The sequence below is a fragment of the Morone saxatilis genome, unplaced genomic scaffold, assembly GCF_004916995.1.
Source record: "Morone saxatilis isolate NCDOM2014 unplaced genomic scaffold, NCSU_SB_2.0 Contig1, whole genome shotgun sequence".
Taxonomy (NCBI): Eukaryota; Metazoa; Chordata; class Actinopteri; family Moronidae; genus Morone; species Morone saxatilis.
The window spans coordinates 7,561,327-7,588,662 of record NW_023339651.1 but is presented as its reverse complement, the minus strand read 5'-3'; the positions used below and the strand labels follow the sequence as shown (position 1 = coordinate 7,588,662).

General features: G+C 38.9%; 1 protein-coding gene across 1 annotated transcript; it reads right to left on the bottom strand.

Moving 5' to 3' along the window:
- Positions 1-8,830: 8,830 nt before the first annotated feature.
- si:zfos-911d5.4 lies at positions 8,831-25,609 on the bottom strand. Its single transcript, XM_035662559.1, has 7 exons — positions 25,451-25,609; positions 24,916-25,046; positions 24,221-24,321; positions 23,141-23,289; positions 21,957-22,185; positions 21,166-21,386; positions 8,831-10,383 (listed from the first exon to the last, which is right to left on the bottom strand). The coding sequence occupies exons 2-7, from the start codon at positions 25,032-25,034 to the stop codon at positions 10,216-10,218; spliced, it is 987 nt and encodes a 328-aa protein (XP_035518452.1). The 5' UTR covers positions 25,035-25,046; positions 25,451-25,609; the 3' UTR covers positions 8,831-10,215.
- Between the last annotated feature and the right edge of the window lie 1,727 nt (positions 25,610-27,336).

Sequence of the window (27,336 nt, the reverse complement as noted above, 5' to 3'; positions counted from 1 at the left end):
CTCCTTGTTCCTTCGGCAAAGGCCCAGTTAACCACATCTGTGGTTGTGTGGCCGGGCTCTGGTTTCCAACCACTGAAGTGTTGCAGACACTTTGGCTCTACATGAAACCATTACATGACAATTAAAATGGGTGATTGTGCTCCAACAGCCTGTCATGTGCATTTAACCCAACCACAAAAGGCTCTTATGTTCACTCAAGAGGGCACAGATGACCTTCAACCAGACACCTTATCTCTCAGGACTGGTTTCTAATATTAAGCTGATGATACCATCCTTCATGAGCTGTGTAGAAATAGGGGAAATCACATGATGCATCAGGAAAATATTGACAGCGTTATGTATTAAGGTTTGTCTTCTGTTTCACTGCCACATACTGCAGACCAGAGACGGACACACACTGACACCATGCAACAATGCAGTGTCTTGCTTTAACAAAGCAAACAAATTCATGATTTCAAGTAATAAAGATGGAGCTATTAAGTAAATTTAGCATATAACAGTATTATTTCACTTTATAACACAGCCCATATTTACACAACAGAAATGAATTGTTCCGTTGCAAGACTTCCTAATCATGTAGGAACATGCTTTTATGCAGGTGGTGTTGAAAACTTGATTTGATTTGACATTGATGGCAGCAATTAAGTAGTTATATGTGATAATGATCATGTCTCAGTAAGCAAGTCTGTGTGTGTCTTATATTAAAGCTGTCTTATAGAGTGTCACATTTAATAAATCCTTTATAAATGCTATGTAGATCAGTAATACACCATTAATAAGGACGTATTTTGGGTTGCCAGGTTGCAGCTTATAGCTGAACATCTGTCTTAAATTCAACAGGAAGACCATTGCACTGGACATTCATTCTTGCTGCACTATTTCTTGGCCGGGAGCAGTAACTTGGTCACTTGCAGGTTTTTTAGTAAGTCTGAAGTTATTAATGATCCAAAAATGGTCCCCCAAGTTGGTAATACAGTATACAGCCACACCAATGTGAACATAAACAATTTCTACATTTTTATGAAATAAAATATTACATTGGTAGAACAAGAGCAGGAGTGCTATTAAACAGCAGCTATATATTCAGTGTGAGTGTCTGAACTAATAATTAACATAATTAACTTAGTTGGACAGAAGAGGAGATGGATAAGGATCAGGATGTGACCACCTCTGCTAAACAATCTCCTGAGGGAAACCATGTACCCCAAAAATAAGACATCAACTATGTACTTGAATAACTATAATTTAATAACTTTAAAAAAATGTTTATTCCTGATAGTCTGTGGCTCTTTCACAGAAGATTGGCTGTCTCTTGGATTAGAGGACTCTTCTTAATGACTTAAAGAATTAGCTAAAAAGACTGTTTATTATCATGAAGGATATACATTAGCCACACACACAACTTGGCAACCCAAAGCTCCTCATATTAATAATTATTACTGATTATTACACAGCCGTCAGACCGGGCCAAAAGGAAGATTCTAGTCTTGTCCTGTATAGAGCTGGCGTCCTGTTGCCAGTACATCTGGGGAATGAAACCTGAGCTTTTCACTTGGACGTGGCTGTGGCCTGCCTCAGCACCTCACTCAGAGCTACCCCTGCCCCGGGGAGGCTTTTAAAGAGCTTTGGCGGGTAAGACAACATCTCCTCGAGAGCATTGTAGTTACATTAGAGCCTAATTAGACGGTAAAGCTCAAGGCCATGTAACCCACTGCTAGGTTTCACACTCACAGCCATCCATCTCTTTGCAGGCCGGGCAGGGAGGCAGCATGGGGTTGACTAGTGAAGGGGACACTCACCTGGGAGCTGGGTTATAGTAAATCAAACATCTCGAGGGCGTGACAGGAGGGGTCACAGTTTTTGGGCTTGAGGTTCCATTTTGGCTCCGAGGCTTCGTGCTGCAGATTAATCATATGGTAAAAAGAAATGTGTGGCATTAGAGTCAGGCCTACAAATGTGTGAAACCAGTTATTTGAGAATGTGAATTAAAGATTGTATGGCAATATACTGAATTTAGATAACAGGTTTCGATTATATACTGACTTTTCCTCCCGCTCCACTATGAGGTTTACTTTGTGGTTATAAGTGAAATGTCTCAACAACTATTGGATAGACATTCATGCCCCCCTCCGGATTAATTGTAACCACTATGGCGATCCTTCAGCTTTCCACCTAGCACCATCCTTCAGTCAAATGTGTCCAATACTTTAGTTTACAACCAATTACCTACTAAATGAATGACATTCCCATTAGCCGTCGCTGTTCTATGTGTGCAGTGCTAATTAGCAAATGTTACCATGCAAACATGCTGATTTTAAGATGGTGAACATGGTAAACTATACTTTCTAAATATCAGCGTGTTAGCCTTATCAGTGTGAGCATGTTGCTGTACATTAGCATTCAGCTCAACAGCCTCAGAGAGCTGCTACATTAGCATGGCTGATTTATTATTATTTCTACGTTCAACTTCACTCCAAAAGGCTAAATTGTGGAAATTGGTGCAAAAAAGTGCAGCATTCAAATGAGCTTTCATGTCACCTGTCAAACTGATGAATGTATCTATGTAAAGAAAGCGGGGGCAGTCAGTGCATTGGGGTCATGTTTGAAAATGTATGACCAGGGGGCACCAAAGCTGCAGAGATTAAAGGTGAAAAATACATAGAAAAGTGAACTCTTATTTATGACTTTTGCTCGCCCAGACAAGGAAAAAGCACAGCCCTAAACAAATGTTTTTATTCAGCCATACTGATTGATTTATTCAGGTTTTGTTCTGATTAAGTATTTAAGGTGTTGCCCACTAAACTAAAAGATGGACACCTTTCCCATGTATAGGGTGTCATAATGTACCATGGCTGGTTTGTTAATTTCCTCCAGGGGTGAAACCACAAGCACTTAAACATAACTGATCCACATCCTTTAGAGAGCCACCTGTCAGGCTCTGTGAGAACTGTCCTGCGGATCACACAACATATTCCACTTGAAAACATAGAACCTGTTGCATTGTATTGATGATTTGCGGTGAGCTTTTGGAGTGACAGGCAGTTTTCTTTATACTGTCGAAAAAATACGGGGAGGGCAGATCCCAGGGGGCGCTTTGGAAAACAGTAACTTGTTATCCCCATTTAAACCGAAATCAGATTGCAGGCCTTTTCAGGCCAGCCTCTTTGTAAGCTCTCCATGTCTATGAAGCCCTCTGTGCTGTTTAATGGGTTCATGGCCACAGGGCAAGGGTTACAGTTTGTCCTTCCTGCAATTAGCATTCACGGTTAGCTTAGCAGAACTAATGCACTACATCTTTGAGGCTCAAGTTCCCTGTGTGCCTCTGAGTGACTGCGGGCGAGATTTAACTGACTCCTTGTATCCATTTCAACCTGCTTTATTAGATGGTATTGGCAAAATCCCCTGAAGAATACCATTTCAAGCCAACTATTATCAGCCAATTAAGTGTCTGTGTTACCTTGAAAAAAAAAACAGAGGAGATGGATAAACTTGTGCAGACCATGTACTGTACAGCTCCAGGTTATATAGTTACAAGAATATAAGCACAAGAGCCACGTCTCCCGTAGCCCTCATTTCCACATTACAGATCTATATGAGCCATTTCTGTTCCATTGTCTATTTGTATTTGTTTCTCACATTTCTGCGTCATAACAAAACAAAAAAAAGCAGTGTCTTTTTGTCATTATTTCCTGGTTTGCCCTGTGACATTTAGGTCAAGACACTGTGATCTCATGGCAGTTTTCAGCACAAAGGAACATTTACACCAAGGCTATTGTGGAAGCCGTAGTGGGCCGTGGGGATCTCATGGGTCTTAAGTGACACAATTGCTAAAATGAAGCAGCTTGGAGCTGTTTTCTGCTATTAGTTCTCCTGGTTTTGTGTAATATTACATTGTTTATGTGTGAATCCACGGACGTTTATGTAGGTTGACTGCAGTATTGTTTGAGAAGTGCAAAGTAAATGTAGGTTTAAAAATGATGGGTCCAGCAGTAAAGGCTCTTACAAATTAAAGGAGGGTGCTAAATGCCTCTTCAGTTAATAACTTTATAATGGACTTTTACCACAAATAACATAAATATTGAGTTAATTAAACTATGAATGCAGGCAAAAGCACAAATTACAATAATATTGTGTTTTTTAAAAAGAGATTTAACCAATAAAGAGATTTAGAGTTAGCTTGATCTTGTTTCGGAAGCAGATTTTCAAAAAAGTTATTTAAACATCAAGTCAAGATCAGAGTGAAATGAATCCTTCAGCATCCCAGAACAAGAGTTCAATGAGAAAATGTAATGGGAACATTCAATGTTACTATTAGTTAACGTCTATACTTATTATATGTGTGGAAATGTTTGCCTGTAACTCCAACCTGTGGCTAAGCAGGGAAAAATCTATGTCATTGAATATAAAGTACATTTGTCATTTCCTAAGTGCATTCTGTCTGAGTGATCAGCGACCACAGTGCATTATAAAGTCAAATCAATGACACAAAAAAGAGGTGCTCTCATAAACAGCTTTTGATTATTGGACATTATTAACTTTTCTGAATTCAGTGAAGTGAAACTGTGTGTTTACCCATCGACTCAAATGCAGATTAAGCTAAACTAATGTGAAAACAGAGATCAATGCATTCATCTGGTGATGTTTCTGTGCGTAGAATGGCAATGCATTGAGAAGTCTGGCACTAACTCATCATCGTCCACACATTATATTATTATTGATGGCTCTTGCCTTGGGCTAATCCATTTGTTTTTTCAGATTTGTGACAGGCGGCAGAACGCTGGGTGGAGGTTTATTCTGCAGCTGTGCCAGCAGCGTCACACACAGCTCTCTGTTATTTCTCTATTGATCATCATACCTCCCAATAATCTGGCGCCTGACACATTTGACAACATTATGTGGAACAGGTCAAAGGACTGCGCTAATGAAACTGAATGATGGATGTTGTTATCGGCAGCATTAACCTTGCTGATAGTTGTCACAGGCAGCACATTTACCCACACGTAGCTGTGACCCCTGCAAAAAGAGCTGAGCATTCATTGAGGTGGTCCAGAGGCATGTACATGACAAAATACAATAAAACATCACAAAGTGTTGCAAGCATCTGCCAGTTAAAACATGACTAGGTTCAAACTGGGCTGAATTGAATTAAAAAAATAGGTTTTTGGTTGTTTTAGAAGTATTTAAATGAGACGACGAGTTGAAATAGTTTACAGTTACATCTAAATGCCTGAAAACATTAACTTTTCAATTAATTCATTTATTCATTTAGCGGATTTTAACTAACATGTTTAGTGGGAGGGTGCCCCTGAAAAAAATAGTAACTTTGTAAATCTGCCTGAAAAAGGGAAAAACTGATTGTTCTGGAGATGAAAAGAAGAGCAGGACTGTTTGAAGCAAGAATGGCATCCTTTGGAAATACGCTATATGTGATTACAGACCTTATTTTACTTTCTAGTAAACAGTCAACAAAATACATTTCGTGTCAGCACAATGGATAAATTAAACCACACATAAATGTCATCACTACCATTTAAAGTGAGCAGATATTTTACATGTCTGGATTTTTGTCCAAGTCTTAGAAAGGAAGTAGAAAATGACATAGTAAAAATCACATTCTGTGCGAGCACTGTGAGTGAAGTCATAAGAGAGGTCTGTAACACCAGGCGTGAAGTGAGCTGTATGACTGCCAACACTCCGCTCTGCTCCTCTCCACTCCATCCATCCCGCCTGGCTAATGTATCCCTCTCAATAGCCGGGGACAAGGGGAGAAAAGACTTGCTTGTGTAAAGCACAAAAAGCCCCACCACAGCCACGTTCGCAACAGTAATTGGCAAGGAAGCTTCATTTCATTCACTCCCGCATGTCTTTTGTTGGTCTGTGGGTTTTTATAAGTGTGGTGCTTTTGAGAGTTGTTTCAAAACTGGATAATTTCCGCAGCCCCTTTGCTGTTCTTAACCATGTGCCCACTTATTTATTTTTTACACAATTGAAAGATTCTTCTTTTTTTTGTTGGACACTGAAGTGTAATAATAACTAAACCTTTAATAGGGTCTTGATGATACCTTTGAGTACCCTAATTAATTTTGAACATCTGCAAGAAGTGGAAAAACATTTAATCTCTTATGAATCCTTTTGCTTTCACGCTCTGAAAGCTTTGATGCTGTTCAGTAAAGTAGCGGTCACAGAATAGAGGTTGGTGGGCATTAGAGAGACAGCCTGTCTCCTTTCATCATCACATTGTAGTTGTATAAAAGCCTGCAAAATCTAGCATGTAGTTATGTTTTCACCACAATTACACTTTATCCTGTTGTAAAATGCATTAAAAGATTTTTCACTGTTACATCAGTGCATTTTTTTTCCTCATAAGAACCCTTGACCTTCTGATACATCAGCTTTATATGAATACTACGGCTAAGAGGTATGGTGAAATATCTGCTATTTGCTTTTTCAGGTGGAATTCAGTTACATATGTTTTTAACACAGATCCTGTATTCATCTAAGTATACAGCTGTAACAATTTTGTGTGACCCCTTAATATAAAGTCGCTTGTCTACTTGTGACCCCTGAAAATGTGAGTTGCCTATTTGCAAGAAAAACTGAAAAAAAGTCTGAAAAATAAATATAATTTTAAGAAGCAGGGTCCTGACCCACAGGTTGGGAATAACTGATGTATGGTCACAAAGTTGAGGAGAATGTCATCAGTTCTTAGTGGAACTATTTCTTTAGTACAAAGTAGTTTAAGTGAAAACTGTTGACAGCAGGGTCTTTGGATTATCCACAGTAACCTTTGTTACCTTTGTCCACAGAAACATTGTTTCTGGAAAGATTGTATAGCTGTTGAGTTTTTAGCCACGCTTAGCAGCATGGCTGTATTGACGGCCACTTTGGTCTAGACTGAAATATATCAACTACTATTGGATGCATTGCCATGAACTTTGGCGCAGACTTCCATGGTGTACAGACAACCGATCCTAACGCCATTGGTGATCCTGTGGCTTTGTCTATCAGATGGACTGCCATGCTACATTTACAAGGACATTCACATCTCCCACTGGATTTAGGATGAACTGTACAATTTTAATTTGTTCAGTAGTAGTGCTAGTTAACATATGTTAGCACGATAATGTGCTAAAATAATTAAACAGTGAAAATTATACCAGCTATACATCAGCATGTTTGCATTATCATTGTAAGTATGTTACCATGCCCACATTAGCATTTAGCTCAAAGCACCACTCTAAATACAACAGAGCTACCTGCATGGCTGTAGACTTTTTGTTTTTTTTAAATGTGTTAAATACCGTATTTTATATTTTGTATACGGGTGGCAAAAATCTCAGAGGTGGATATCTCAAAAACCATGGCAAATAAAACCAAAGCTATCTGAGAGGCTGGATCCTGGTGGATGCAGAGAGGAAAATGTGCTTTTTATTTTTTTATTTAGATGACCTGACCCTTTAAGTGGTAATAATGTATGTTTGTTGTATGTTTCATTTAGGAGAAATACTTGAGGGAAGAAGCCAAGGCAGCTGCCATGATACAAAGTGATGTCCAGGACAGCTAACTGCTGAATATTGTTGGATGTTTCAGTGCATTTTGGCGTTCACATTGTGTTTATGCAGGGGGGCAATCAGAGCCAAGAGTCTTTCCTAGTTGTTTCCCCACTTACAGTAAACACAGCTTTTCCTGTGGGGTTAGACTCTCAGTACAACACAATCTCATCTCTAGGGCCCTTTACTGATGAAACACGCTGAATCTCAGAAAATATTACAGTTAAAAAGAGCGTATTGACCTCTGCCTGAACAGAACCTTTGAGCCAGTCAAGCTGAAGCAGCAAACTCACAGAAGATAGGGGTTCACATAATACGGTCAAACTGTTTGCTGAGTTTGTTCAACACTGAAATCTGGCTTGTCAAACTGCGTCTGTGTTCAAGCAGGTGAAAGGAAAAATAGTTTTCTCCTCGAGTACAGACCCGTTTGAATACAGCCCTGTGGTTTCCAACTGAATGACTGTGGCTGAGACAGTGGCTCGTTCCTTTCCTTGTCATTCGAGAGGGATCCGTCCTTCATATCCAGGCTGCTCTACAGTTCCATGCCCTGCACAAAGGAAAGGTAAAACCAGTCAAACCTGACCTGACAACCTCTGGGGACTGGACCGAATGGCCAGAGGTCAAAGTTGGACACATGGTCTTACAGCAGGGTCAAGACTTTTAGTTCTTCACTTCCTGGACGTACTGGTTCACCAACTCTTTCTGGATGTAAAAACATGTAACTTACAGGTGGTCAGAACAGCTGTGGGTTACATGACGGACATGTTTACTGCAAAGGAAAACTACATATTTATAGCTGATTCTATTGTGCTATAGATTGACCATAACTCGATATCCGGGAGGATTTCAATTTTAACAGAACCCTCATTGATTCAGTTTCCAGAGGAATTACAGGCCAGATCAGTTTACCTTGTTACCTTGTCACACTATGTTCTGGTCTGATCTCCATGTCCATTTCCGCTCAGCTTCCCCTCCCTCTTGCCACCACACTGCCCAACAGAGCCCGCATTGTCCCCGTGGCCAGTCATCCATTCCTAATATCCAGTCTTTTACCGCGCTGGAGACGTGCTGCATGCTTTCAAAGGGCAGAGTGAGCTGTCGACGGATGCCCTCCATCTCCCAAAACAAGGCTTTGAAGAAACCTTGTGGCCCAGTAGTGACACATGACTTTGAATATTACAGATCATTTGCACCATGATGATCTGGAGGACGCAATCAGGTGAAAGAAATTCTGGAGAGGCCGCCTTATTCCAAAACTGTGTAAATCATTATGAGAAGCATTAAATCATCAAATCTTTTTATTAAGAGACCAGATAGTACAAATACATGTAAACATAAAAACAGTTGCTGATACCATAACTAAAAACACACACCAATGAATAAAACAACCATGCTTAAATCATTCAACTGAGGAGTATGGTTAACAATCATGCTTCTGAAGTTGGCTTGATGCTGAAAGTGCTTAAAGTTTTTAAATAAAAAAAATTGACAAAAAACTACAGTAAAACCTGCATGCACCCACCAATTAGAATTACATGTAGTAATTTCCTTGTCATCCTAGATCATCTGATATTGTCAATATTCTTTATTGTGGAGCAAACAGTTGAGGACACTCTTTACGTTTAAATACGCGAAGACAATAAATTCATCAAAACACTAAATTCAAGCAATGTTGACCATGACCTGAAAACAACCAGAGTCTAAAAAATGTGCGCCTACAAATGCAAACAACACTTTGCTGTTTGTACAACTACCAATGATCTGACCGCCCAGGTAAAACACTAAAGCAGACATTTGAAAAAGTGAGGAGCTTGAGTACAGTGTAATGATGTTTCAGGTAGAGAGATGCCATGCAAAGAGATACCATCAACACAGAGAGCTCCTTCTATTGCATTAGCTAAAGGCACTGATATCTTGATGGAAATAACTTCATTTCGGCCACTACCAGGCACAGTAAATACAATTGCTAGCTGTTAGCGCAGCTGTGCAAGCCTGGTAACCGATGGAAAGTGACTCAGACACAGTTATGAATGGTGCTGGTGGCTGCGCCTGTGCGCTCTTGAATATGTTATCATCTCCTCTGTGCGGTGGAGCATATTAATAAAGCACCTTACAGTTACACCATCTAAACAGACTGTAAATCACCGCCCATTAAACCCATAGAGGCAGTAACATGGCCCTCATCTTGCTAGGGGCCAGCAGTTTTTAACTGCCACAATTAACACATTAGACACTTCAGTCCTGAACTGATGTGACACAATCAGCTAACATAATGATTAATTAATGGCTTGTGTAAAGTGTGGGCCAGCCCTAGAAATTCAAAACAAGAGAAAGTTAATCAGGCTAATTGTCTGAAACCATCTTCATTAACATAACATTGCCACTGAGGATCAGAGAGTCAAGGAAATCGGCAACTGGGCCTTTTCTTTCTTTCTTTTTTTGTTTTAGGATAAATGCTTAGTTAAAGACAGAACTTGTGTTGTTAATACAATATAACAAAATACAAACACTGCATAGTAAAAGGCACTCAGTAAAATGTCGTTAGGTTTGAGCTAAATTAAGAGTTTTGTTTTTTTTGTGTCTACATACGTGATTAAAAACACTTCCTTTCCCTGCAGCACCATGTTGTGATGGCTAACCTCTTTACTGACTGATACACACACTGTCACATGCTGAGTGTGATGCTGTGAATGGTGTTTGCTGGGATTTTGGCATCTGATTCCTCCCCGCTGATCCTGAAGATCACAAAGGTGTTGGAGGGGATGGTGGCGGTGGCGTTCAGCGATTTACCCAGCCAGCTATGAGATCCACGCTTGTACATTTTAACAGTAACCTGCAGAGTGGGGCAGAGAGAAGTCAATAGGACATAGAGATAATTAAGGTTATAAAGTGGCTAGAAAACAAGGCTCTGTTCTTGGATATGCAGGGCTTTTGCAGGGGTCATGACCCTGACGGAGACCTGCTGACCTTTGGAGAGAGATAAGCAGACACTCATGACTTTCACCATTGACCTCTACATGTACAAGCTGTTGCTTAGTCTGTGGGCTTGTAGACTGAAGAACAAGTATCAACCTATTGATTCTGGTTTGTTGGAAGAGGGGCTGGGTTGATAATGGGTAAAAAAAAATATGTCAAACCATTTCAACCCAGAAAGAATAGATTGAATTTAGGAAGATCTATTAGGATAAATGGAATATAATATACATAACTATGTTTCCATTAGTGTAAAATCACTTGAAAATAAAAACTGTGCTTTTGTTACTTTTGAATGAGCCTTTCATATCTACAGAGAATGCAGGTCACCTTCCCTAAATGCCACTAACTCCTACACAATGGACCTTTAAATGACTATATTTCAAATTTGTAGCAGGTAACTTCATATAGAATTGCAGTCCTCGGAATGAAGTACCAATAACAGTCCCATCTACCCTTGACGAACCTCTTTTTATTGGCAAATAAGCTAATCCATGCAACAACTAGCAATTATCTTCATTATTGGTTAATTGGCCGATTATTTTCTCAATAAATGGATTAGTTGTTTAAGTCAAATGTTGTAAAATAGCAACAAGCCCAGAATTGCTTGTTCCATCCAGTCAAAAACTTAAAGATATTCAACTGACTTTTTTGCGAGAAAAATGACGCTGATTAATTTTCTGTTGTTTAATCAACACACTTTTTCAGCCATGCTTATTTGGGGATCCATTCCAGTTTGAACGTGTCTGTACTTTTCTACATGACTACATGTGTTACATGGTAAAACATATCAGTTTTCCTTTTATTGGAAGATCATATTTGCAAAAAGAACCAATTAAGTCATCCAGACATGGCCTTCAAAGAAATTTGAAAAATCGGTCAAATTTTCCTTAACCCTGCAAAAATATTGTGCAACTCTTTTGGAACAGTGATCCAAACGGCAGTCTGAAACAGAATAAATATTAAATTAACCTTGTTTTCGCTGGGAGCTTTTTTAATTCCCCTCCACATCTTGAATGGAGTCATACCTCTCTTCATTTTATGTAGGTTGTAGGTCATAATACGCTTTAACACTACATCAAAACTGCCTGTTATGTTTGAGCTTGACAATGGAAGCCTTAACTAGATTTAGACATGCAGGTAATTGAACCACATCCATTTCAAAAAGAATGCCTCGCTGCATCTCTTATTTGGCTGCATTTACAGGGGATAACAGAATATTACAGTGCCTTTTCACAGTTCCATTTTCTTTCACTTTAGCATTAGGCAATTTTTCAATTATTATTTTTTTTCCATGTTCTTTCATCCCCGGCTCTCCATAATGTCTGGGCCTTTTAGTTAATGGTAGCGACAGTCAGAGCGCAGTATATCGGCCCTTGTCCATTTTGCAGGTCATTGTGGAAGCCCAATAGGCCTTTTATTACGCCGACATCAAAAGGCAGATAAGCATTAGAGGTGGGGAAAATACCCTGCACTAGATATGTTCCCTCTTTCCTTTGTCTGCTATTGAAAGTGATCATTTTAATAGTGAAGAGGTTGGTGAGCTTTGGGGCTGATGGGAAGTGCGACACCCCTGACAGCCTACGAATATGAGCAAGTCGATAACACAACACGAGCACACAGCACACCCTCAACACCTGCACACTCTTGCTGCTAACCTAATTATCTGCAACAAAGGCCACTGCGATTTCAGACACACATCTTTCCACCATTTACTTACTTATTACTGTGCATTAAAACAGGCAGAAAGAGAGAAAAAAACGGAACAATTGTGTCTTATATTGCAGCCTTGGCCGAATGCCACATGGCTTGTATTACAATGGCATCAGACACTTCAGAACGAGTGAGTGTCTATTAATTTGGGATGCATGAAAAAATAGCTTCATGACAGCTGGTGGCAGAGAGGCACATAAACTAACACAAAGACATCAGAGAGGAACTATTGTAACAAATCACAGCAAAATGTGATAGTTGGTAATCAGCAATTAACTAATTTAATGGAACTAAAGTTGAGTACTTCCATCTTTGTGGCGCTGCAGACATGCAGACACCACACTGGTGATAAGTAGAAAAAATATTTACTTTATATAGCAAGAGGAGCATGAGAGGCTATCAAACACACATACTGCCCATTTGGGAAAGCATCCAAATAGCATTTACCTCCGTCGAGGCTGCACAACCCTCTAATTAATATAAAGTAATAGAAATAAAGCTCATTGGTTGATGACAGGACGTGGTTTCTTTTGGTGAATATTCCTCAAACCTGTCTGAGAATATTACGTTTTTTAATTCATCCTGCTTCTATAGCATCTAGTAGAGAGTAGGATATATATTATCTGTTGCAATGTTTGACAAAGTATATATGTATCGAAGCAAATCAAAGCATCATTCAAAAGGCACAATGCAATCAAATTTTGCATGATTACTTCTATTACTAATATGAGCATATGACAACTAATTAAAAAAGCAGATGTGCAAACTGCAGTAAAATAGTATTGGAAATGTGCCAATGAAGTTTGTAGGAGGACTAGTGAGTTGAGTATCCTACACCAACAGATTCACCCAGTAGAAAACAGTAAAACCTACATTTACAGAAGTAAAAGTCCCTCACAGAACATAAAATGCTTCAAAAACAAAATCTTCAACATTTACCAAGCAGAAAAGCTACAGAGAAATACGGTATAATTTGAAAACCAAAGGCACCAAAACAAATTTGATTAACTGTTGCATTGACAGGAAGGAAATATGCTGCCACCTATGGCATAAACTCAAAGAGGGGAGTTCTGTGTGGTCTAGACAAGCTGCCTGCCAAGTGTTGTTCAGAGGTGGTGTGTCAGGTACAGGAACTGTCACTACATGTTACCCTCTCAACCACTTGAGGCAAGTGTCTCAGGGTAAAGACGATACTGTTATCTAAATTACAGTAGAACAACCAAGTGTAAAGGAGCTGCTAATGTAACAGAAAAACAATGTCATTCAAAGTGCAATCTCCATCAGCACTTAAGACGAAATGCAGCATGTTACTGCTTCAACAGGCCAAGATGAACATATCAATAGTTACCAAATAAATAATGTCTCACTTTTTACTGTAAATTGTCCAGAAGTGTGCAAGAACCATTACCAAAGTCAAGCACAGACAGGCCTGAATGTGTTATAACACAGGACCCTTGGGGCTAAGGTTGGGTGTCACACAAAGGGCTGAGAGCTCACCTAACGGTGTCTACCCCTGATCCGCCTCTCACTTTCTGTGTCGGGGGAGTCGTGTGAATGACATCACTCCTCACATTTCAACGAGAAAAACTCCGTCTTCTTATTTACCGTCTGCTAATAGTCATAAATCCTGCCTCTGGTTCACTGTTCACCTTTTACCCTCTTAAACTCAAGACGACAGCTTGTTCTCCATCCAAGACATCTCCTTACAAATAGCTGATGGCAATCTCACTGGTTTCCTTATCCTCTACCTGTAGGGATGTTAATGGCACAGATTCTAATCCAGTTTAACAACAACACACCTATAAAACTAATAAACTTGCATCATGGACTTCGCATTGTGACTACACACTGTAGATCATCTAATTGTTTAAGTCTAAATGTGATTATTACTGATGAAAGGCCAGACAGGTCTGACAAACGTGAATAATGTGAGGAACTGTGTAATTGGGTAGGGACGTGTCACCACCTGCGTGTATTGCCATTCACAAAGTTCAGATTCTTCCCCTGATAAAGTCAAAGAATCCCAGTGGGGTATCAGTCAGCAGGGGCTGTTACCTGGAGCCATGGGTGCAGTGTTTCAGGTGAACTCTGAGTGAGCGTAACGCCACACCAGCTTCAGACGACGGGCTCTTTGTTCCACGCCGTGTCTCACCAGACGCAGATGGGGAGGAACACTGAGTAACACACCTCTGGCGCAACAAACATCTTTGTCGACGAGCCAAATGTGATGGAATCGGACCAAAAGTGGTTCGCTGTCATTTCGGCTGGATTTAACAAGGCAATTAGGTAAACGCTGTGTGGTTTGGCTCAATGGATGAATAAATTAACAACCTGCCGAGAGGGGTGTGAATCGCTGGATTATCAGCAATTTGATGAAGTTTTGATTTGGAAACCACAGATGTGTATATTCATTGAATAAATATGCAATATGTGAAACTATGTAATGACAGCAGAATTATGTTTTTAAATTATTTTTAATTAAGAGGCAAAAAGTCAGGTTTCAGTTTTTTCACTAAATATTAGGATATGATAACAAACACTGAAAACATTTTACATTAAATAGGGTTTTCAAACTAACAAACTTTTTAATAGATCTTGAGATTCAATATCTTTTATAGAGAACAAAAGATAAATCAACCCTTTACCACCAACTGTACCAAACCAAGGGCACTGGCACGATTTAGAACTGTCAGACTGCATGCACTATGAAAAGTAACATGAATATGACTTTATGTGTAAAGTATGTACCAATAGATTAGACTATTGAAGGAATCCCCTGTCGTAAAAAGAATAAAAAGGTACAACGCACGGCACTTCTACCTGAAACCAAAAAATATCATGTCCTCTAAGCAGTCAGGCAAACAATTCAACAAATCCTCAAAAACACAAGTCACAAGGGACTAAGGATAAAAAATCTATTAGTTTTAATTTAGACTAGTCCCAAAAAGAAGGTGAGTTTCCCCACCATTGATTGTTGTGGAAGTAGCCGTAGTCGTAGTGACGTAGCAGTGGTAGTAATGATATTAATATTCTGACAATGGTAGCAGTGCTTCATAGATTGCTGAAACAAGAAGAATTTGGTTTGATTTCATCCTTTTAGCAGATCCATGTATTGAATTGCATAATTTATAACTGATTCATCAATGCAAACAATGAATCTTTGCACTACTACCTGCTGAAATGAGGAGAGGCTGTTTTATTATCAATTATCCTGTAGATTCTTTTTTTCAATTAACTGATTGTTTAGTGAAAAAATGCACATCACAAGCTCCCAGAACTCAAGGTGACATCTTCAAATAGCGTGTTCTGACCGATCAAACATTAAAAACCAACAGGTATTAAATTTACAATGATATGAGACAAAGAAAAGAAGGGAATCATCACATTTGAGAATCTAGAACCAGCATTTCTCCTTGACAAAAAGTTAACTGGTAATCTAAATTGTTGTTGAATAATTTTCTGTTAATCAACTAATCAGCGCAAGAGGAGAATAAATGAACCCCCAGAATGGTATCAGTCCAATATCATCACAATTCAACGTCACAGCTGAACTCTTATGTGCTCCAGATGTGGACCATCCATTAAGATGCCTAAACTCTGGTTTGGTGACAGTACCATCTACGTCAGTAACTACATTTATCTAAAGTCATGAACGCAAAAGATGGCTGGTTAAGTTCTGAACAGCTACGTCTCTGCCTCCAACCAACCTGCCTCAGCTAACAGGAAGCCATTAGATTCTCGGCAATAACCATTTACATCCATTCACCCAGCTCTGACTTTATTTCCATCCACATAAGTGCATTTTCTGCGAGAGGTTCAAATATGAATCCCCCTCCTTTTTCTCCTCAATGGGTCTGGTTGTCTGGCTGACTTGAGAGGGCACAATCTATGACTGATTTAATTTGCTCTTTACAAACATCTCTAACAGCATTACCCCCAGAGCATACACTGACTGCCCCCATCTGACTCCATTAACTCCCAAATCAGGTTTAAAGACCATATTGATGCCGTCCGTTATTAAGGGTGATTATCAAAACAACAGACAATGGGGCAAAGTGTCTGTTAACTAGTTTATCCATAATTTCACATAACTATAACAGATGGCAGGGCTGTCAATTATAAACTGTATCTGCTGCACACAGTGGCCACACACTGTCTGGATATGCAGCATATTAGGCTTCACATTAAAAGAACGATAGTCTGCTCACAGGTGGTCAGAGGAAATGGACCGAGCACACAGAATAAACTATGATATTAAATGTCAAACACAGACAAGCATCAGTTTGAGAAAACAGTGAGAACCTGTCAATTACCAGCTGGTGCCTTTCACTGAGGGTTTTGCTGTATGATAAAAAAAAGAAAGTCACAGATAGAAAATTCTAATGTTGCCATTCAGTCCACTTCACCACCTTTATTCTCCTCAATTAACGAGAATGGCTTTTGAAACTGTAATTAAGTGTCTCTGCTCCACTCGGCCTCTTCATTATTCATGAATCCCTATTGATCATATCTTACTATCTATACTATGGGGATCACTGTAATATCCTGAATCCCCAAAACAAATAGCTGAGCTTACCGAGATAAAAATTAACATCTTGGCCAGTGACCAAAGAAAAGTTTCTGTTAGATACTAAATCCAGCATTTGATGCCAATTTGGATTATGTCAGGGAATCATTAATAGGAAAAAATATTATATAAAGCATTTCTGGTCTTCCGGCCATTGCTAAAGTCTGGATAATAATTTAATATTATCACTGTTTTAGTGGATCTGTCCATTAATTAATCATTTAATAAACAACAGTTGCCCAGAGCCCAAAGTGATGTTGTCAAATTGCAAAACAGTTGAAAATACGAGAGGGTTAATCTCAATTCTTTTTTGGTCTCACAATATGTCCTTCGATCTGAAGAGCACCTGTTTTTTGAGACCTGCTTTTGTGTGATAGCTCTCCATAGCCCATAAATAATCAGTTTATTATTGGTTTTACAAAATTCTTTTACTTTAAATTATTAAATTGATTATTACAAACAAAAAGTACTAAAAACACATTTGATCTGTCTCTAAAGCATCACAATTGAACACATTCACTTCTTCATTGTACTGAATTTGATTATTTTATGAGATTCTTTCATATAATTGTGCTATCATGATATACAATACACTGATATCAAAAGATATTCTTGTTAAATATGAGCTAGGCCTCCTTTCTTTGATATTTCTTTGGCCGTTATTATAATGCGTGCAGTATACAATGCAAGAGTACAAACATACAATATTAATGGGTATCACAGATACTGGTAGTCTTATCTACTGTGTGTCTTGCACAACCACAGCTCATTCCACATTCAAAGAAATTATTTTCTAATGAATATTAATGGCTTGGAGCTTTATTTTAAACATGTATTCAAATTTACTGAAACTCAATCTCCACCTGTGTTAAGTAGGAACGTGTAAAACATGAACTCTACCGGTTGATGTTTAACTAAATTAACAAAAGAGCGTTTGAAGAGCCCTTTAAAATGACTGGTATTGCATGCTGGGTGATGAATTTGGAGGAAACACATTGAGTCATCTTCAAATTGACAGATGCAGAATCTCTCCACGGGACTCTTCACTGTGGCTTAGTGCTCGAGTGAAAAAATAGATTTTACCAAGTTTAATCACACGCTATTACAAGGCAGCTTTTATCATTGCCTTCCACTGTGTAAGTGCTGGTGTCTTCACTAGTTCATTACAGACACTTGTGATTCTGCAGCACTCTTCTCATGTGTAATTGCATGGTTAGCTTTCCTCTGCAGCTTCCTACACACACTCTGGTGCAAATTATTTCCAATTCCAGTTTCCTTTCGAGAGCGATGCTGCAATTACAGAAATCTGAACATCCTGGTAATTTTCATCCTACGATTTTCATTTTTGTTGAAAAATGCTGTGCAACTAATAGAGCTTTCTTTCTGGGAAATTCCTCAGAAAACTTTTCTTTGAAACTTTTCTTTAGTACAGAAATCCTCCTTCCATTAAGTTTAGTTGGGTACTTGATGGACAGTGAACTCTGTGGGTCTGACAATCTGATTAAATGCACTTTTGGTGAAACACCTCTGTTGATTTCTGTGATCAAAAAACATCCACTGACAGGCAAGTACACAGGCTTTCAGAGAAATTACACTTCTATGTTCACTTAGAATTTCTTGTTCTATATGAAGAACAAATTACATTTTATATAGCATACATAAAAATGCCATATTTGTGAATGATTATTAAAAATGATTTATAATCAATAGTAATGGGTACTGCACATATTTTCTTTAAATGGCGAAATACTTTTTTCTCTACATAAAAAGAGACCAAAAAGCCACAGTGGCTGCCAATATTATCTATTTAGGCAGCAGAATTCGCAGGCTTTGTAAATGGCCAGCTCCTGGCCTTTTGTGTGCCTCCATTCATTATCACCACAAAGCGGTTGATGTCTCCCCTCTCTGCCTTTTCTGTGCTAAGCACCAGGCGCACCACCCTGTCCATTACAGGCCTGTGACGCGTGCAGCCTGGGAGATGGCCAAACAGAGAGGAATGTTAGTGTGGAGTTAAATTAACAAGCTGCATCTTTGTGGAATCTGTAGAGCCAGTCAGAGAGACAAGATGTATCTCCGGTAACCGAGGTCTGATTATTTGTTAGCGGTGAATTTGCAGCTTTTCGCCTGGTGGTTTTGCTTCTATTAATCAGCTGACAGGCTGGTGTAGTCAAGTTACGGTCCAAGGAACTCAATTGTTGTTTCTCAGCTATGCAATTAGTAGACACTCTATATGCTGAACGTGAGTAAGGAGACTTTTTAAACACAGGGGCTCCATTTCTACTCCTCCTGAATAAACTAAATCTAAACTAAATCATTATATAAACTGATACAAAGACCTCATGAAACAGTCAAATTTGAGAATAGGAGACGACATGAAGATGAACAACATAAGTAACCTGCACTTGAAATTATGACGTGAATAGATCTTCAGCTCTTTCTCTCTTTCCCTAACACACATGCACGCACACACTCCTGCGCACACACACACACACACACCGTAATTACTCCTCAATCCATACAAATTGAATGAAGCCAGAACCGTGGTCTAAGAATATAGACCATAATTAATAAATTACAGCCACTCTACTCAATCACTCTCCACTTTGGGGACATATAGACATCTCATTCTCCTCAGAGTAATTGACTGAGCCCATAGAAAACACACCTAGTGCCATTTGCGGATGCATCTGGTGCCACTTCTTACAAACAAACAGACGCCTGAGTGAAACTGTGGGTCATATCACAGATCTTCTACCCTGTGTGTTTACAAGTAACAAATCAAAAGCATGCATTATTTCTGGGCTCTGAAAATACGCCTGGGGGAGCTATCAAGTTTCTTCGCCACCCCCCAAGCTTCCCCTCGCAGCTGCTGCACACGAGCGAAGATCTTTTTTTTTTCTAAAGACGGACCGGGTGACATGGAGTCTAAAGGGGTAAAATCTTAAAATGTTTTACTTGAGTTCATTGTTGGTTATTGCAGCTGAATGCTTAAAATCTAAAAATGGGAAACAATATATAGGCCTAGTGTATTTGAACATACCAAGTGAGGTAAAATATACACCATAACAGAATATTAACCATATATTCTCTCAGTCACATTTTTTTGTGAATTACAGGGAGGGGGTTTGCCTCGCACTGCCTCCATTTACAAATATTTCTTTGAAAATAATATATTTTGTTGTCGCTGTGTGTGTCCCCTTGGGCTACAAAAAGGCCCACTGGAGACTGTCTAATGATTATAGGGTCATGTATCAAATACACAGCAGCTGGAGGCAAGAGGGGAGAGAGTACATACAGTCTGGATGTTGGGGGGTGGGCGAACTGAAGCCTGAGTGGAGTCTGTAAGGAAAGCCCAGAGTGTTTGGGTGCTGAGGGTGGGTGTGAAATCTGTAATGGATGCTGACCAGGGGTCGTACTCACTGGACCTTAAGAGCTCTGACCTTTGTCTGCCTAACATTTACTTCATTGAACACATAACAAGCAGCACTGAAGCCCTGTTGCACAGACAAAATTGATGATGCTTTTATGTAAAAATGTCACCCAAAACAACTATCATTGTGTGTAAATATCATATTCACTCAGAATTACATTCATTACCAAAGTGACAGTTACGATTTCCTTCCCTGTCACCTGGAGACACAACATCTACTTAGTTAGCCAAATCCATTCATTTCCCTGGAATAAAATAAACAATAATAATCCAAAACCGATCTGAGAATGTGAATAAGCTCAAATGCTGCCTTTAAGACTGTGCAATTGCCTTGATTCAATCAAGTGAGCTAATGAGTACTTCGCAGGCAGGCAGAATGACTTACCTCGATGAAAAACTGAAGAGTTAAAGCAGTAATTAACACCACAAGGAGTGTTCATGGAAATGATCTGAGAGAGCACACTAAAGTGGCGGTAGGCTTAAAAAAAAAATCCCTGTTTGTTTTTTTTTCTGGAAAAAGAACCACGTGTTACTTCTAAATAAATAAAACCTGTAATTAGTAGGATTTCTTACAAAAATTAACTCTGTCGTGCTGTGAAAAAACAGTAAAACCTGAACATTTCTTTAACTGAACACCAAATTGTATTGCAATCACTTAATCTGATAATATACAGTAATATCCTGACATTTCTTAATTAAATATAGCCCTAATTGTTTTCAAATAACTGTAAAATATTTGTCATGCTCTGCACTCTTCAGCCTCAATCCAACCTGTGTTATTCTAGTTCCCAGAACAAGAGGAAATTTTTGGAAATTGAGTGAGGCAGTCATAAAGTACTACTGCCACCTGCTGGTCATCTGGTTCATTCAACTCTCATTTTACAGACCATCTCTGGTCCTGGTGGCTCATCAGACGAGCTCAGTGGACTGACCTGAGGAGCGTGTCCCAGCAGGGCCCACAGCGAATCAGCCGACAGGGTCTTGACTCTGGAAAACTCGAGCGTGTCCGTCTCCTGGCGGTTGAGAGCAATGTACGGGCAGCCCTGGAAGTCTCCTTTAAGCTGCTCGCCACAGTGGAGCCGCACCAGATCCCACGTTCCCACACCCCTCAGGACCTCCCGCACTGACTCCATCTGCCTGTACGACAGATGACCTGCAGCACAAAAACATATTAAAAAAACAATAAGTTGACCTGGTAGCTTTTACTGCCAGAAGCCTGCTTAATTGAATCACATTATGAAAGTGTAAGCTATCTTTTTATATGGAAACAAGTGAAAAAAACAGATGAGGGGCAGAGAGAGATGGGGTAACATTCAACAAATGTCCCTGGTAAAATTAGAACCGGGGTCCTTAGGATTCATGGTGCAGCGCCTTGTTTCCAAAACATAATGGCTGTTTCAGAATTCCTGAAATAAATGTCATTATCCTCATATCATTATCATGAAACAAGACAGAATAAGGCCGACCACTATGCTAGAATCAAGAAAAACAATACTGAGGATTAAAAATTCTTGAAAAACTTTAGAATTAGCAGCAATCAAGTTAATATATTTTCTTTATATTAGTGCAGTAGTCTGTTTCATTCAGTATTTTTGAAACAAGCTGATCTGGAAACAGGTTGAAACGTCTTACATGTTTTAGGACTCAGTAATAAACACAAATATCACACCAAGATGGAAATAATTTCACATAATTTTATATATTTTTTTTAAGTCCCTCTCACCAGACAGCCAGGAGGGAGTCAGTGCATCTGATATCCAGGCCATGTAGCCCTCCCTGAAAGATCTGAGGAAGTCATCTATCTGGCTATGGGAGACCAGCTCCCTCCTCTTCCTCAGCTCCTCATCCAGCTCGCAGTCTGGAGAGAGGAAGATAACCTTGGGGAAGAAGAGGCTTTGGCGCACAGACACCCCACTCCTCTTCAAGTGGCCACATAAGTTAGCCGTCTTGGTCTGGAGAAGAAAAATGCATCTCTCAGTTAGTTTTGGATTCATCATTTAGTCTATAAAATGTCAGGAAACAATGAAAATGGCCATCATTAGGACTAGTGCCAGATTATACACTCTTTTTTGGGCTGCTTGTGTATAAACAACATATAAATTGAAAGCTGATTTTGTAGAAAAATACAATTTCTATCTTTTAATGCAAAGTACAGAAACAAAGTATTGTTTTAGCAATGACCTATGTCTTGAAACAACTCAACTTATATATATATATATATAATGTATATACTGATATAATAAAGAGAAAAGGTAGAAAATGATTAATCGACTATGAAATTGTTTATTAATGTATTAATCAAATTGTTTAAACATTAGTTAAATCAATCCTGAGTGTTTATTAACCCAGAAAAGAGAGATTTGTCAGTGTTTGCTAACATTCGCTCAGTATCCACTTTCCAATTACTAAAAAGGGCCCATTTAAGGAAATTATACAACTTTAAACTGGCGGTCGAGCTGTATCTGCTTTGTGTAGATTAATGCAGTTAATATGTCCAATCCAAGCAGAACTACTTAAATAATGCAGTTTGTGTTTGCCATCAGACTCTTCTGTCAAGCTCCCAGTCCAAACTGAGCATCTATAGAGATGGAAATGAATGACTCCTAACAGACCCAGGCACATAAGGTGACAGCTGTGTTTAGGCACCTGCCTGCTTTCACCCCCCACCCCCTGTGAACATAATTATGGCCTTTCAAATGAAGAGCAACCACTTGGGAAGTTTAGGAAGCACTGTTGTAGTGTTTGAAATTTCCATATAAATTGTTATGGTGACTCAGAATCTCTTAACCCGGCTGGAGTTTGGATGAAAACAATGTACTGGACAATTGATTGGACCTTGGACACAAGTGTGCCAGACAGTTTGACATTTAGGTTTTCATGATGGTATTTCAACATTTTTTTTTTTACCATGATAGCTTTGAGGGGATCTTCAATCTGCTCAATGCAGGTATTGGTAAAGTTTTGGTCCTCTTCTTTCACTTGCACATGCCAGTTTTGGTTGTGAGCCGACACTGTACCTCTCCAGGGTTTTACATCCATGCAGAAGATCCCCTGGCCTTTATAAAAAGAGAAAAACATTACACCAAGTAAAGATCACAATAGCGATATATATTGTTATACATTTTCTGGACATTCATTTGAGAAACTATTTATAGATAAAATAACGGGATGGGAATTAGCATTGAAATGTATTAACTGACTTAAATATAGTGATATTTTAAAACAAATACCTCAATACATAAGGAAATATGTAATGCAGTGATCACTACTGGTGCTTTTGGAACACTTTCATACAGTAGAAAAGCACAGGTGTAAATAATAAAATCAATGATGGCTGAATTCTATTTAGCTGCTTCGGTCTCAGGGTCTCGGTATCGTACATGCTGACTCACTGTCACCACTGGAATAGAACAGAGCTGTTACTAATGTTATTAATAACATGTACTTTTCCTACATGATGTCATGATGACAAGACAAAATGTCTGCTGTCAGAATGCTGCTCACTTAAATGTAACACAGCCTTAAAGACCTGGAAAGTAAATGTACAATATATCTCAGTATTATAACCATATTATGATATTATAACATTCTGAATCCTATACCACAATATCAGTATCATATTAGCTGTTTACCTGGCTCTATCATGAAATGCCATTTTAATCTAGATGTCAACCAAGTGGAAACCTCTGTGGCTGGCAAATGAAACCAACACCAAAGTTTCTCAAATGTCCACTTGAGGCTGGCTTCAGAAGTGAGTCAATCTCCATAAAACCCGATATTAAATTGCCCAACTTTATAGCAGAAATAAACAGGCTTACAGCCTGATACAAAGAAATAATTTTTGGTCGGGAGCCGGCGGAGTCAGGACTGCCAAGATGGCGATGGACATAGACGACCGCACTGAACTTCACAACGGCTCTTCAGAAACCAATGGGTGACGTCACGGAGACTAAGTCTGTTTTCAATGATACAGTCTACGATACCAACCTGTGAGGATAACAATGTTGATGTCATCTTTGGTGGTCTGAAACTGGTTGGGGATACGCAGATTGCAGTAAACATCTTCATTTCTCAGCCCGGTGAGTTTCCTACAGTAAAAGTACACAGACAAAAGAAAATATTAGGTTAGATTTTGTCCAAAAGAGCACTTCATGCATAAAAACCAAAGTTAAAGCTGCATTAACTTATTTTATTTTGGCCACTTGGGGGCAGTGGAACAAACTGCACAACATTAAGATAATATCTAAGTTGAATGTGTTGACACTGTTGAACAGTTGCCTATTTACACGTCCAGCAACATTATTTGGAGTGATGTTTCTGTCCATCCCATGAATGTCAGACCGATATTCACTCTCTTTCTACTTCTATTTTAGTCTCTACCAACGCCTGAGGGAAATATCTCGCTCATTAGCTGCTAATGCTCCACTATGTTTCACCAGCTAGTTGCTAACTTTGGTTGTCTGCTGTTTGGTGCTATGCAGGAAGCATAGCAGCAGTTTTATCAGAAACAAAGGGGTTGATGTGAAACAAAACAGCAAAGTGGCGGATGTAAAACTGGCTTAAGATGGCTTAAACTCTCCATACAAGCTTATTGGGAGCTGCACAATTGGAGTTCTAAGTGTCTGTAGGTTTTGTAAAAAAAAAAAAAGATTAATGCAGCTTTAAGTTTACACAATCCTTACCTGACATGTTGTAAAACGTCAGGTAGTGTCAGTGTCTGATGTGGGCTTTGGCCTTGAGCCCTTTCTGAAGCTTTGGAGCTGAGATGAAACTGGGTGAACAGGCTTCCAAGCTGAGGCATTCTAGTCTCAATCTGAAAAAATAAAAAACAAAACAGATTAACTGAGAAGGCAGTTTGGTTAAGAGTCAACGCATACAGTGAAACAATGCAGCTAAAGGAAATTATTTGTATTCTAGCTTCAGATGCCAACATGGAGTTCTAGTCAAATCCAACATGTTTGTTTACTAGTTTAACTAAATCCAACTTTTAGCTAAACAAATTAAACGGAAACCACTATGTCCATTGCTTCAGTACTTGTTGTGCTTTAAAGGCATCCTGAAAGCATGCTAAACTGCCACCCCCCCCAGGCTTTACAGCTTTGTTGACAACACTTGAACGCTTGGACTTGAACTTCAGGACCCTGTGAAGAGAACAAAAGAGCAGAGACAGCACCGCGCGCTCAACTCACACGAGCTCTAAAACAAAGCAATACATACTGTCGAAGTCTCGCGCGGTATAAAGAGCCTTTCAAGAGGAAGAAAATGAGGGAATTCAGCTGGACATTGTCCGGTCTCTCTTTCCAAATGCTGAGCAACGTAACTCTATCCAGGAATAGAAAGATGTTTCACAATTTCACCGCACCCCCCTCTCCCTCCTCCTCCTCCTCCTCCTCCTCGTCCTCCTCTCCAGCAGCACTTCCAGTGTTCCTCGAAGAAGTAAACAACAGACCACGTGCGCCATGTGCAGCATCATATTTCGCTCACGCAGACACGACGTCAGAACACGTCACTCAACCCTGCAGTGTTTGCATGATGCATTCAGGGAGCGATTCCTGTTATTTTCATGTGATGCCTTGGACTGAGAACCTGCCTTACAACGAGTGACAGAAGACATGTTATAACAGCACAGTTGAAAAATCTTCTTTTATAAGTAAAAGTACATATGGGAATTTGTGCACTGGAATTTTTATTTAAGTAAATGTATTCTATGTATAATGTATGTATTTGCAGTACAATTTACTTAAAAACATTAAACATTAACATTAACATTAAAGGACAAGTAGGATTTAGTGGCACCTAGTGGTGAAGTTGCAGATTGCAACCAACTGAATACTTCCCAAAATGTCAAAGCTTATATTAGTATTATAAATCAAGAAATGTTATTTGTCATTATACGACACAAGGTTATGCAACGAAATGAAGGTTTGCAGTCCCTTCATGCTACACACATAGAAAAAGCTGATTAAAGTTATAGAACAAATATAATTTAATTATATATATGTATAAACACACGTATGTTTTATGGGACTCAGTCAAAAATTATTAAATTTCAGGGTTTTTTTGATAAAAAAAATTAAAATTTTGACAATTTGCACTGTGTGAATGGTGGTTTTGTGTTTGAAGAGATGTTTGTTTTATTTTGCTTCTGGGATATGTTTCTTACTTGTTCGATTAATAATCCTGATTTATAACCCTCCATTTTATCTATAATTGTTGGTTTGGGGATTTCTGTTTGGCATAAATCATCATGGAATTTAAGATATTTTACAAAATCTTATACCTTATAAATACAAGATTATATTGTTAGTTCAGTGCCAAGAGCTACATATCTGATCACTTTTCTTTATATCTGATCAATACGTGCCTCCTCAAACAACTTTGGGACTAAAAAGTAGAGACAGTGATAGTATTAATATTTTGCAGTCCGGCCTTTAAAGTGAAATATGGAATATTTCAGATAGCTTTATAGCTGGATCAGCATTGAGTTATAGTTATATGTATAATCCAATTTATTCTAAGATATATGGTTAATTTTACAATACAGCTTTGTAAGATAAAGGTGAATTAAAGAATAAAACTATTTATAATTACAGGTGACCATTGAGAGCACAGAGAGCAGACTTATCACAACAATGTGAGAGGTTTATCAAAACATTGGTTGAAAATAATGAGATTTTACATTTCGTAGCATATGGGAGAACACTGATGAAATATATATTGTGCTTTTTCTTTTCTCCTGAACATGTAGATAGTCTACTAAGAATGTTTCTTGCACATCCAACAGGACTCTCACATCCTGCACGAGCCTACAGAGAGGATATTACAAAAATGATGAAGAATATTTAATTCAGCAGTAAATATACAGTGAATATCTCAATGTGGTGATAAACAATATCCGGATAGCACAAAATACTATGAAAGAACTTAATATCAAGAACAGATAGCCAAATCAGTTCATATGGGCTCAATGGAAGCCAATAAACAGAGGCACTCTGCCTCTCCTGACCTTCACTTCTGGTTGAGATCGGGGCGATAAAGCAGGCGCAACCTCAATAAAACCCATACAATGGACTAAAATAAATAGATATTAAATTAAAGCAGAG